This window comes from Pteropus vampyrus, unplaced genomic scaffold (genome assembly GCF_000151845.1).
Source record: "Pteropus vampyrus isolate Shadow unplaced genomic scaffold, Pvam_2.0 Scaffold28, whole genome shotgun sequence".
NCBI lineage: Eukaryota > Metazoa > Chordata > Mammalia > Chiroptera > Pteropodidae > Pteropus > Pteropus vampyrus.
Genome location: NW_011888809.1, coordinates 1,911,575 through 1,921,697, shown reverse-complemented (window position 1 = coordinate 1,921,697; position 10,123 = coordinate 1,911,575). Strand labels below are relative to the sequence as shown.

Here is a 10,123-nt window from a genome sequence, read left to right as displayed (position 1 = left end):
CATTTAGTCCATATAGCATCCCTGTAAATCTCTATTTTACCTATGAAGGTACTGGGGCTCAAGGAAGCGGAGTGCCTTGCCTAACTTCACACAGCTTGTATGAGATCCAGGCCATTAGACACTAGAGTCTGAACTCTTAACCACTATGCTATGCCATGTAATACAGTGTTCAATAAGTTTGTTCAGTGTTACGAAAGGCTGTATGCTTCCTACTTCACAGAAAAAGATTAAGTCAACAGATAGTCAACTTCAGCTTTCTTTCTCCTCTAATTTATAAACTCATGTATATCCATATCTTGCCCACTTTCTTCCAGTCTCAAAAAATTTTTCTCTATTCAAAGCCAGTCCTTCCTTATGCCCCTGACCCTACCTCTTCCCATTTTTATCAGTTATTTAGTAACTTTAATCTCTCTTCTTACCCTCCTCCCCACCCATCAACTTGCTCAAGCATCTAAGAAAATTCTCCCTATGGCAGCGGTCCCCAACCTTTTTGGCACCAGAGACTGGTGCTTCTATGAGAATCTAACCTCTGATGATCTCAGGTGGAGCTGAGGCAGTGATGCTAGCACTGGGGAGTGGCTGTAAATACAGATAAAGCTTCGCTTGCTCATCTGCCACTCACCTTCTGCTGTACAGCCTGGTTCCTAACGGGCCACAGACCGGTACCAGCCAGCAGCCCTGGGGGTTGGGGATCCCTGCCCTGTGGGACCCAGCATTCACTTTTTCAGCCCCCATTCAATCATCCTCTCCTCCCATTCAAGCTTCTTGAAAGAGTAGTCCCCACCTCTAACCTTACCTCCCATTCTTAATAATCTCCAATCTGACTCCCACCCTCATAGGCTATTTAAACTGCTTTCACCAAGTTAACCAATGTGTTCCCAATTGCTAAGTGTTCTTATTTACTGAAATTCCATGCTGGATTTGATTGTTCTCTCCCTTTTGAAACTGTTCACTCGGCTTCCGGGGTTGGTTTTGCCTTCAGCACTCTATTAATTCTCCTTGGGGGACCCTATCCACTATCCTAGTTTCAAATGACTACCGCTTAGTAGTCTTAGTATCTAGGTGTGGGGAGGGAAGTATACCCATATTACCTTGTACATTTCTATTATCTTTATATGTCTTCTCACTAGATTTTGAGCTACCCGAGGGCAAAAACTGTTTTATCTTGATTTCTTCAGCTCTTAGCAGAGCCTGCTGCAGTAGACATATCTATCTGTTGGACAAATTACCCTTTGTAAACTTTGCTTCACAAGTGTCCAAGCAATTCCAATAGATATCTCCAACTGTTTATAGAAATATTTTTTAAATTGTACAGGGCGTTACAGATGTGCAGAGAAGGTGACTATCATTGTTGGCCAGGTGAGACTTATGAAGGTATAGAAATAGTTAAAGACCAGACGCAGGAAAGGGAGGGATAGAGTACTAGCATTCAACACCCAGACCAGAGACCGAAGGGCAGCAACCAGAGTGTCTGTTGAAATATCAAGTTTGGATTAGGGAATAGAAGATTCACCTAAAAAAATAGGTAGGAATATAAATGTGGAGGGCCTGAAGGCTACGTTAAGGAGTCCTGACTTTATTCCATGGGCAGGCTGGAGCCCATACTGAACAAGGTGCTCAGTGATCCTATATAAATTTGCCGGAAGAACAATTGCTAGATTGTAACCAGGATACACTCAAAGTGAGCAGACCAGTGAGACACTGTGAAGAGCAAAGTGAGAGCCTGATACTGTGTGGTAGCACCAGCAACTACAAAGAGAACAGATGCAGTACTAGACAGATTTCATCGAATCTAAGAAATATGCATATTGAAACATTTTTTGAAATTAATCTCATGGTTTACTGCATGTCTTAATTTGATTGATAGCATTTCTTTCTTAACATATATAATAATGGTTATCTTAAAGCTGATGTCTTAGATTCAGTGAATACAATAACTAGATGTAAGAAATTCAAAGGCAAAGTTTTAAACCCTGCTGATTGGAAGAACTGTATTATTTATTCCTGACAAAGACGGAAGGGCATTTCCGTCTTTGATCCCTGTATAGGTGTCTAACCAGACCTTCTGCTTTGATCCCTGTATAGGTGTCTAACCAGACCTTCTGCTTGAGCAATGACCCATAGACATTGCTGCTCACTCACTTTCCCCATCTGAACTTTCTAATAATTAAAAATAAGAGGAAGCACTTATTGATGTCAGCTCCAATCTGTTCGAGAAGAGGTTTCGGTGGTGAGACGCCCAGTTGGAAGAATGCACAAGGGACCAACATGAGAATGAAACAGCAGGCACTAACTTTATTGTGGGGAGCGCAGTTCTATTGCAGGGAGTGCAGTTCTATTGTAGGGAGTGGGCTTCTGCTCTTCTGCTCCCCTTCTGCTCCCCAGGGGACTGCATGGCTCCACATATATCAGAGTACAATAGTGGCATTCAGCCATACATACATGATAAATAACCTGAATTATGTTTGCATATTTTAGGCGCAGACACCTACTAATGTTAACATTCTAAATCTGGGGTCCTATTCCTAGCCACAAGCCTGGATCACAGCCAGACCTGGGACCCACAAATGACAATTTTAATATGAACATTTATTTGACCCTCAAGAAATTGTCATAATATTAAGGGAAGGGCAAGTTGCCATCGAAAGGAGCACGCTTGGGGATAGATGGCATGTAGTTTCTGGATCCAGGCGAGACACGAATACACCAAAGCAAATGATAACATCAGTCATTTGAACAATCGGAACTTCTTCAAATACTGGGTCACTTCTTCCTTGGGGTAGGGACGGAGTGCAATGCAAGTGGCAATATTCTCTGGCTGCTCCAGCCACAGTATGTGGTTGATGTTCTTCTGTTGCAGCGTCTCAGCCAGCTCCTTTAGGGTGGCCTCATCTGGTGCCTAAAAGGAGCAGAACACAGAACACAGAACACAGACTGAATAGCCCATTTAGGAATCTCAAAAGGCAATGAAAAAAAAAAAGTATGGTGGGGGGTTCCTCTTAACTGAAAGGGAATTACAGCTCTGCCAAAGGAGCTGTAGCGTATGTCTCCAGAAGCAACAGCTGCTTCATTGCTCCATTTTCCATTTACGCTTTGTAGGGCCTTATAAGCTGCCTGGGGACAAGGGGACAGGGAGAAGGAGAGAGGCTTACTATGCTTGTTTATAAAATGAAGAGTTTTCCTTCTTGAGACACTGTATGCATTGGAAATAATTAGACTCTATGCATTTTCTAGTTCTCTTATGGCTGGTGCCGAAACAGCTATTCCTAAACCTTCAGCCAGCTCTGACTTAAAGAACTGACTACTGGAAAGATTTCTTAAATCCCATTGCCTCCACCTCCCTCCGCCCCTCCCACCCTACTCCACCCAAACCAAGGATTTTCCTTCTGCCGCATAGTTCCTATTTGTTAACTCAAGGGAGGGTAAATTATTCTCTAATATTCTTCTGAAGTTGTTTCTCACCATCCTTAACATCCATGCCGAATCCCATTATAGGAAGTATTAAAGCCATCACTCAGAAAATCAAGACACTGTATTATGTTACATAGGGTATATTTTTTGCCTATGAAGGCAAAAGCTGCTAAGATAACTCAAGCTTTGTTTTATCAAAGTAGAGGATGCAAGGATTGAGCAATAAATCTACCAAATCCTTTAGGCAGAGTCACACTGGAGAACTCATGGTCTTCCCCTCCCTTCTTCAGCATCTGGCAGCAGCACAGTATAAATCAGAGTGAGGCCAAACTCTTTACCACTTACTGATTGCGTGATCTTTGGTAAGTTATGTGACTTAGCTGGGCCTTTGTTTCCCCTTCATAAAACAGGGATGATAATGCTTCCAATAGTAGTGAGGATCAATGAAATCAGGCTCAGACCTGTGCTTGGCACACAGTAATCTTGGTATTGTCTTTTATTGGTCTTTATGGCTACAGCAGCACCTTAATTCAGTCAGTGGTAACTCCTAAGTCCCTTTCTTGAGTTATGCTAACAACTAGGAATCATCGGAAGTCTTTTAAACTCAGGGGATAATCACTTAATCTCTGTGGGATTCAGATTGCTTGAGAAAAGAGTAAATATATTATCTGCTTGAAATCGAGGGAGAGGGTGATGTCTGAACCAGATGATTCTTTCAGGTCCTCTTCCTATAAAAAGACGCTAAATGAAAAGCTATCTGCCTACAGGTTATCTGTCTCAAGACATTTGCCTACAGATTACTTTTTGATGTTTCACTACCCAACAGCAATTTTTCTCTTGCAAGATAATCTAGCCATGAAGGGATTACCCCACCCCTCCACTCTAGGATTCTGGTTTGCTTATTTATTAAAATAGATAAATTTTATGAGAAAAAAAGCTTTAAACTAAAAGCAATTTTTTCTTCACTGTATGTGTTTAATGTAGAAAAGGGAAAGGAAAAGAGAAGCACTGGAAAATAACCAAAATCTCACCACCTACTACTTAATATTTGGATGGACTTCCTTAGTTTTTCCCTTTCAAAATGTGGATCATTTTATATGTAAAAGTTAATTAGCATCACATTGTGCTGCGTGAAAAATTACTGCTTGGCTATCGCCCATGGGAACATAGGCTATCACCCATGGGAACATAACATTCTAACAATAACCTTTCTGCTTCTATACCCCCGCCTGCACACCTGACCTGTGGGTTGACAGGTAGTGGATAGGAGAAAAATAGACCTTTGTGTTTAAGACAGAATGAGGAATGGGATTTAGGGCTTAAAAACTCTGTACCTCTACATTTTGGGGCTGCTTAATTTGGGATCTGCGTACCCCTGGCAGACCCAGCTGGCTGAATAAAGAGTGTGCTTCCTATAACTCACTGGTTTCTGGTGGTCCGTGTTTCTACCCGGGGCTGGCAGCCACAATAACATCATAAGCACTCTTCTATGCCAACTAAATATGTTCCAGAAACATGATTTATTCTAGTTTCATAATCCATTATAAGGACACAAATTAACCCATCCCTAGTACTGGAAATTTAGTAATTTCCACATTTACCATTATAAAGCGCTCCTATGAACATCCTTGTACAATGCTCTTTGGGTGCATCTGATTATCTTAAGATACATTTCTAGTAACAAAATCAACAAAGAGTGAGGGTAAGATGTTTGGCCATCTGCAAAAAGGACCTTAGCGCTTTTTTACAACCCTGGTGTGTAATGTTTCAACTTAAACGAGGGTTTCACATTTTCAAATAATTTGGCATCATGCCCAGGTAAAATCTTCAGTTTGACTTCACTAGCAACGAGTATCCCGCGTCTTTATCGCTTCTGGGTCGGTTTTGGGGAAGGAGGTGGGTCAATACCTTTCCGCGCTGCCTTAAAAGGCCGTCCCAGTGCACAGGTAGAAGGGCGGGTCTCGTTCCACCAGCCTCCGCCCTCACAGGTATTTACTAAGAGGCAGGCAGATGAAGGGTGCCGGGAGCATTAATAACGGACTCGATATCTACCCTTCACAGGCCCTCCCCAGCCAAGGGAAGGCTCCCTGGACAGTAGCCCAAATTCCCCGTTTCTAAATGTTTTAGACCTCTCCGCACTAGCGGTGCTTCCACGCTGGGAAATTACTCCTCCTTCTCAAGACCACACCCACTTCCGCTCTCGGCCTCCTCAGCGTTCCTCCCCCCGGCCGGTGCCTCACCTCGAGGACCACCTTGCGCATGCGCTCCAGCTCCTGGAGGTAAGCAACCGTGTGCGGGTGGTCCCGGTGAACGTGCAAGGCCGCAGTGGCTGCGTGACAAGCCTGAGCTACCAGTGCGCCCGCTGGCCAGGAGAACGGTGCCTGCGATAGGTCCTTTCGTAACACCAAGTACTGTACCAAGATCTGCGGCTCAGCGCCAGGTATCGCCATCTTCCTGCACAGCTGAAATGCCTGGCCCGCTCCCCGGTGCATGCCGGGATCAGGGAGGGGCCTTGAGCGCTGCCATGTTTTTGTACGGTGAGTGCGCAAAGCATGCTGGGTCCGATTGGCTTGGATTTGAAGGTGAGGACGGCGGGAACTCTCGTCCCTGGATTGGGTGAGCTAGTGGAGAGGAGGTAAGGGGGAATAAGACCCCATGAGGGACGGGACGGTGACCAGGGTGGAAGACCAGACGGCCTCTTACAGCTCCTTACGTGTGTAAAACTCGGCCGAACCGGAGAGTTCAAGCCCTCGGGAGCGCGCAAGGATGGGGAGGCGGACGCCGCCGACTCTCACCCAGGAAATGGGCGGGAGGGATAAGGAAGGGAGAGTCTTAGCGATGACACTCGGGGTGTCCGGGGCCGACCGGTGCATGACTGAGTTGTATGTGCTCAATACAGATAAGATTTTCTTTCCACTTTTCTTTGGCCAGCAAGGAAATCTAGGTCCCTATTACCGGTGCCCGGACAGCTTCATAGGAAGGCTCTTGGAAATCTGAGGAAGAGATGGAACAGGAGAATACTTTAAATCAAGACGGCCAGTCTAATGGAGGTATTCAAAGGGTTGCCTTTTTTCCCTTACTGCTGCTGCCCAGAGATGAGCCCCAAGTTGTGAAAGAGCCCTTTCCTCCTCTGGTGTGTGATCTGTCCTATTTGGGAGCAGAATAGTAAAAGGAACGGAACCAGGCATAACGAGTTTCATTGCGCTTCACAGGTGTTGCGGTTTTCCAAATTGAAGGCAAGACCCTCCACTTGCAAAAAATTAGAACTCACTTTATTGGTGGTTTGGAACTGAACCCGCAGTATCTCGAGGTGTGCCTGTATTGAAAACTTAAACGGGGAAGCAACTATGATCAGTGGACAAGGAAAAATTACTTCAAATATTTCTAGGCCCCTGCCCCTTTTTAGACCAATAGGTTGCATGCATAGTATTTTCAGAGCTACAGTTCTAGCCAGCGAGGTTGCTTTCCTCTCTTCCCAGGATTTTTGGGGACCATTTATGCAGTACTTCTGTGGAAGAGGCAGTGCCAGGCAGTGACTTAGGCATTAGTTAGGTCTAGGTTTGCGTCCTGGCTCTTTCACTATATTGTGGCCTTCAGCGAGTTATTTTATCTTTCTTTGCTTCAGTTTTTTTCACCTGAAAAAAGGAGGTGAATAATAGCATTGTGGTGGTGGCTGTGGAAATTAGATAAGTAATTCTTCTCATGCTTCTCAAGTAAAGCATTTAGCACATGCCTAATGTATAGGAAGTATTCAGTAAATGCTTTAGTTCTTTATATGCTTTACAAGTAAAGCATCTGGGACAAGTGTCTTAATACATGGGAAGTATTCAGCAAATGCTTTATTGTTAGAGTTGATTAGCATTATGAAAATATGACCTTTACTGTACAGGCATACCTCCGAGATGTTGAGGGTTCAGTTTCAGACCACTACAACAAAGCGAGTCATAATCTTTTTAGTGGTGGGCGTGCGTGCGTGCACATGTGTGTGTGTGTATGTGTGTGTGGGCGGGTGTCTTGCTTTCAATTTGTTAAAAATACAACATCTGTGAAGCCCAATAAAAGTGAAGTGCAATAAAACAAGGTATGCCGGTATTTGTCCCTAGTCAGTCTCTTGGGAATTGAAATTTGCCTCTGAATTTCTGTCCAGTGTGAGCTTGAAACAATTCTAAGAGAATTGTTTTTTAAAAAACGGTTTCTGAGAGAGTCGGCGAATTTGGTGACTTTATTTTCCTCTCAGTCATAATTATGAATAACTGAGATTAGCTATATTCAGATACTGATCTCTTTGGACATTTGTCGTGGTTAGGGACTGCTTGTACATCAGTGTTTGGACTCAGAGGTTGCTGGTCTCTGATTTCTGTGGTCAGTACTTCTGGTTTTATAAATTGTGGCCAGTGTCTTAACAATTTAGCTGGCCATAAAGTTCTGAAAAAAGGGTGACCTTCTCTTCTTCCCTAAAATGCTTCCTGTTGCCAAAGTTAGAAACCCTTGGCTCTTGTGAAATTCCCTTCTTACTTTCCTCAGGTGTTTTAGCTCACTTGGAAAGACTAGAGACTCAAGTGAACAAATCCCGTAAAAAATTGGAAGAGCTGCAGAGAACTCAGGCAGTGGAAAGCACTCATGGAACGAAGATTCGTAAACTGAGAAGTCTACGAGATAAACTGAGGGCTGAAGTGAAACAGCGTGAAGCCAGAGTGAGTAGAAGGGTGATTGTTGGCAGGCTTTCCCGTGACGCAAAGAACATGGTCTGGAAATAAGCATATTTGTATAATGTGTTTTACCTGTGATCTTACTGGATTGATTTCAGTCCTGAATCCCTCAAAGGATCAAACCTGTAGTCTCAACTAATACCAGTATCAACTAACAATTGTCAGGCATTACTGATGGCTCAGGCAAGTTCATAGTAGTCTCAACCTACCCTCACAGACATATACCTGTTACCTCAAACTCAGCCTAGCTTGAGTCACTGGTACTTTTGTCATTAGTGCCATTTTTCCGTTACCCAGTAACGGAAAAGCCTCACAGTAAACTTTGACCCTTCCCTCTTTTCAGTTTTCTGTTCAGCTGAAGTTCAGTGAGCACGAACTGTCAAATTTTTCTTTAGGTTGTCTTTGTGCTTCTTCCCCCACTCCATTGCAATAGCTCAGGTATTATCCGTATCTGTTGTAAATGTTTATCAGATGATTTGGATGCCCGGATTGTTGCAGTAGTCTGTTAGTTGATTCTTCTAGTACTTACACTTCTCCAGTGAATCCTACACAGCCAAGAAAATGCTTCATAAAACACTGCATCGTTTCCTTGCTCAAAAACTTTCAGTAACCGTTCATTGCCCGTGGGATGTGGTCAGCCTTCTTTTTTTTTTTTTGCCTTCCTCCCTTCTCTTCCATTTCTCCCTTTACTTCCCTTTCCTCCTCCCCTTTTTTAAGTTATTAAAGAAAAATGTAAATATAAAGTACACAAATCTGAAGAAACTTTTACAAAGTGAACACATCCTATTCTACACAAATCAAAGTATGGAATATTATCAGTGACTCAAGTCTCCCTGTTGTATCTTCCTAGTCATTTCCCTCAAAATAACTGCTATTTTGATTTCTGTCATCATGCATTGGTTTTACCTGTATTTAAACTTCATGTAAATGTTATAAGTGTGAACTTTGGTTTCTTTATATCTGGCTTCTTTAGCCAAATGTTGTGTTGGTGAGATTCATCTGTGTTGTTACATGAAGTGGTCATTTTATTGCGAATAGTAATACCATTTTATGAATATTCCATAGTTCATTTACCTGTTGTACCGTTGGTAACATTTGGGTTATTCGGGCTGTTTCGCTTTAGGGCTTTTAAGAATAATGCTGCTTAGAATACTCTTGTTCCTGTCTTTTGGTGTAAAAATAGACACTTTATTCAGTATAGATCTGATAGAATTGTTGGGTCATAGGGTATGCATATTAGCTTTAGTAAATACTGCCAGTTTTTTAAAGTGAGTGTACCAATTTTAAATTCTCAACAATAGTGTATAAGATTTCCATTGTTTTGCATTTTTATCAATACTCGTTTTAAAATTTTGACATTCTGATGTGAATATAATAGTGTCTCACTGTGGATTAATTTGCATTTGCCTAATAACTAATGATGTTAAGTTTCCGTGCTGGACACTTCAAAGTCTTCTGTTGTGAAATATGCTTTTCAAGGCTTTCGTAACAATTTTAATCTTATTGTAGAAGTCTTTACATATTTTGGATGTGAGTTCTTTATTGGGTATATGTATTGCAAATCTCTTACACTGGCTTGCCTTTTCACTCTAATGGTGAAAAAGTCTGTTTTAGTAGTTCGATTTAGGAATCTAATTTTATGCTTACTGCTCTTGTCTCTTTAATAAATCTTTGCCTAATTTAAGTTCATGAAGGTAGTGTTATTTTCTGAAAGCTTTATTGCTTTACTTTCTACTTTCAGAATATAGTCCATCTGGAATTAATTTTTATGTATGGTGTAAAATAGACGATTTTGATTTGTTTGATTCTGTGTGGCATATATGTCAAATAGACCAAATGTATTCATCGTGGGGTTCAGATGTTTTATATCCTCACTGACTGACTTGTCTACAGTCATACACCGCTTAACAATGGGATACGTTCTGAGAAATGCATTGGTAGGCGATTTCGTCGTCGTGCAAACATCTTAGAGTGCACTCACACAAACCTGGATGGTATAGCCT

At 42.3% G+C, this 10,123-nt stretch overlaps 2 protein-coding genes across 7 annotated transcripts in view; one reads left to right on the top strand and one right to left on the bottom strand.

Annotated features, from left to right (window-relative positions):
• Positions 1 to 2,275: 2,275 nt before the first annotated feature.
• Positions 2,276 to 5,931, bottom strand: PTRHD1 (peptidyl-tRNA hydrolase domain containing 1). The gene is made up of 2 exons (XM_011356549.2): positions 5,652 to 5,931; positions 2,276 to 2,899 (listed from the first exon to the last, which is right to left on the bottom strand). The coding sequence occupies exons 1-2, from the start codon at positions 5,901 to 5,903 to the stop codon at positions 2,729 to 2,731; spliced, it is 423 nt and encodes a 140-aa protein (XP_011354851.1). The 5' UTR covers positions 5,904 to 5,931; the 3' UTR covers positions 2,276 to 2,728.
• The window catches only part of CENPO (centromere protein O), a 13,242-nt gene continuing 8,956 nt past the window's right edge, over positions 5,838 to 10,123 (top strand). For 2 of the 6 annotated variants that reach the window (XM_011356550.2, XM_023528534.1), the window contains exons 1-3: positions 5,910 to 6,046; positions 6,343 to 6,461; positions 7,936 to 8,105. In XM_011356550.2, coding sequence (XP_011354852.1) covers positions 6,416 to 6,461; positions 7,936 to 8,105 — 216 coding nt within the window. In that variant the 5' untranslated portion in view covers positions 5,910 to 6,046; positions 6,343 to 6,415. Of the gene's footprint in view, positions 6,125 to 6,342; positions 6,462 to 7,935; positions 8,106 to 10,123 lie in introns of all 6 variants that reach the window. The other 4 variants (XM_011356555.2, XM_011356551.2, XM_011356554.2 and 1 more) reach the window with 4 other exon arrangements.

Bases quoted from the DNA above. Each gene is read 5' to 3' on its own strand.
- PTRHD1 (XM_011356549.2), bottom strand. From the start codon at position 5,903: ATGCACCGGGGAGCGGGCCAGGCATTTCAGCTGTGCAGGAAGATGGCG. The intron at 2,900-5,651 runs GTGAGGCACCGG...TGCTCCTTTTAG, and splicing joins TGCGCAAGGTGGTCCTCGAG to GCACCAGATGAGGCCACCCT.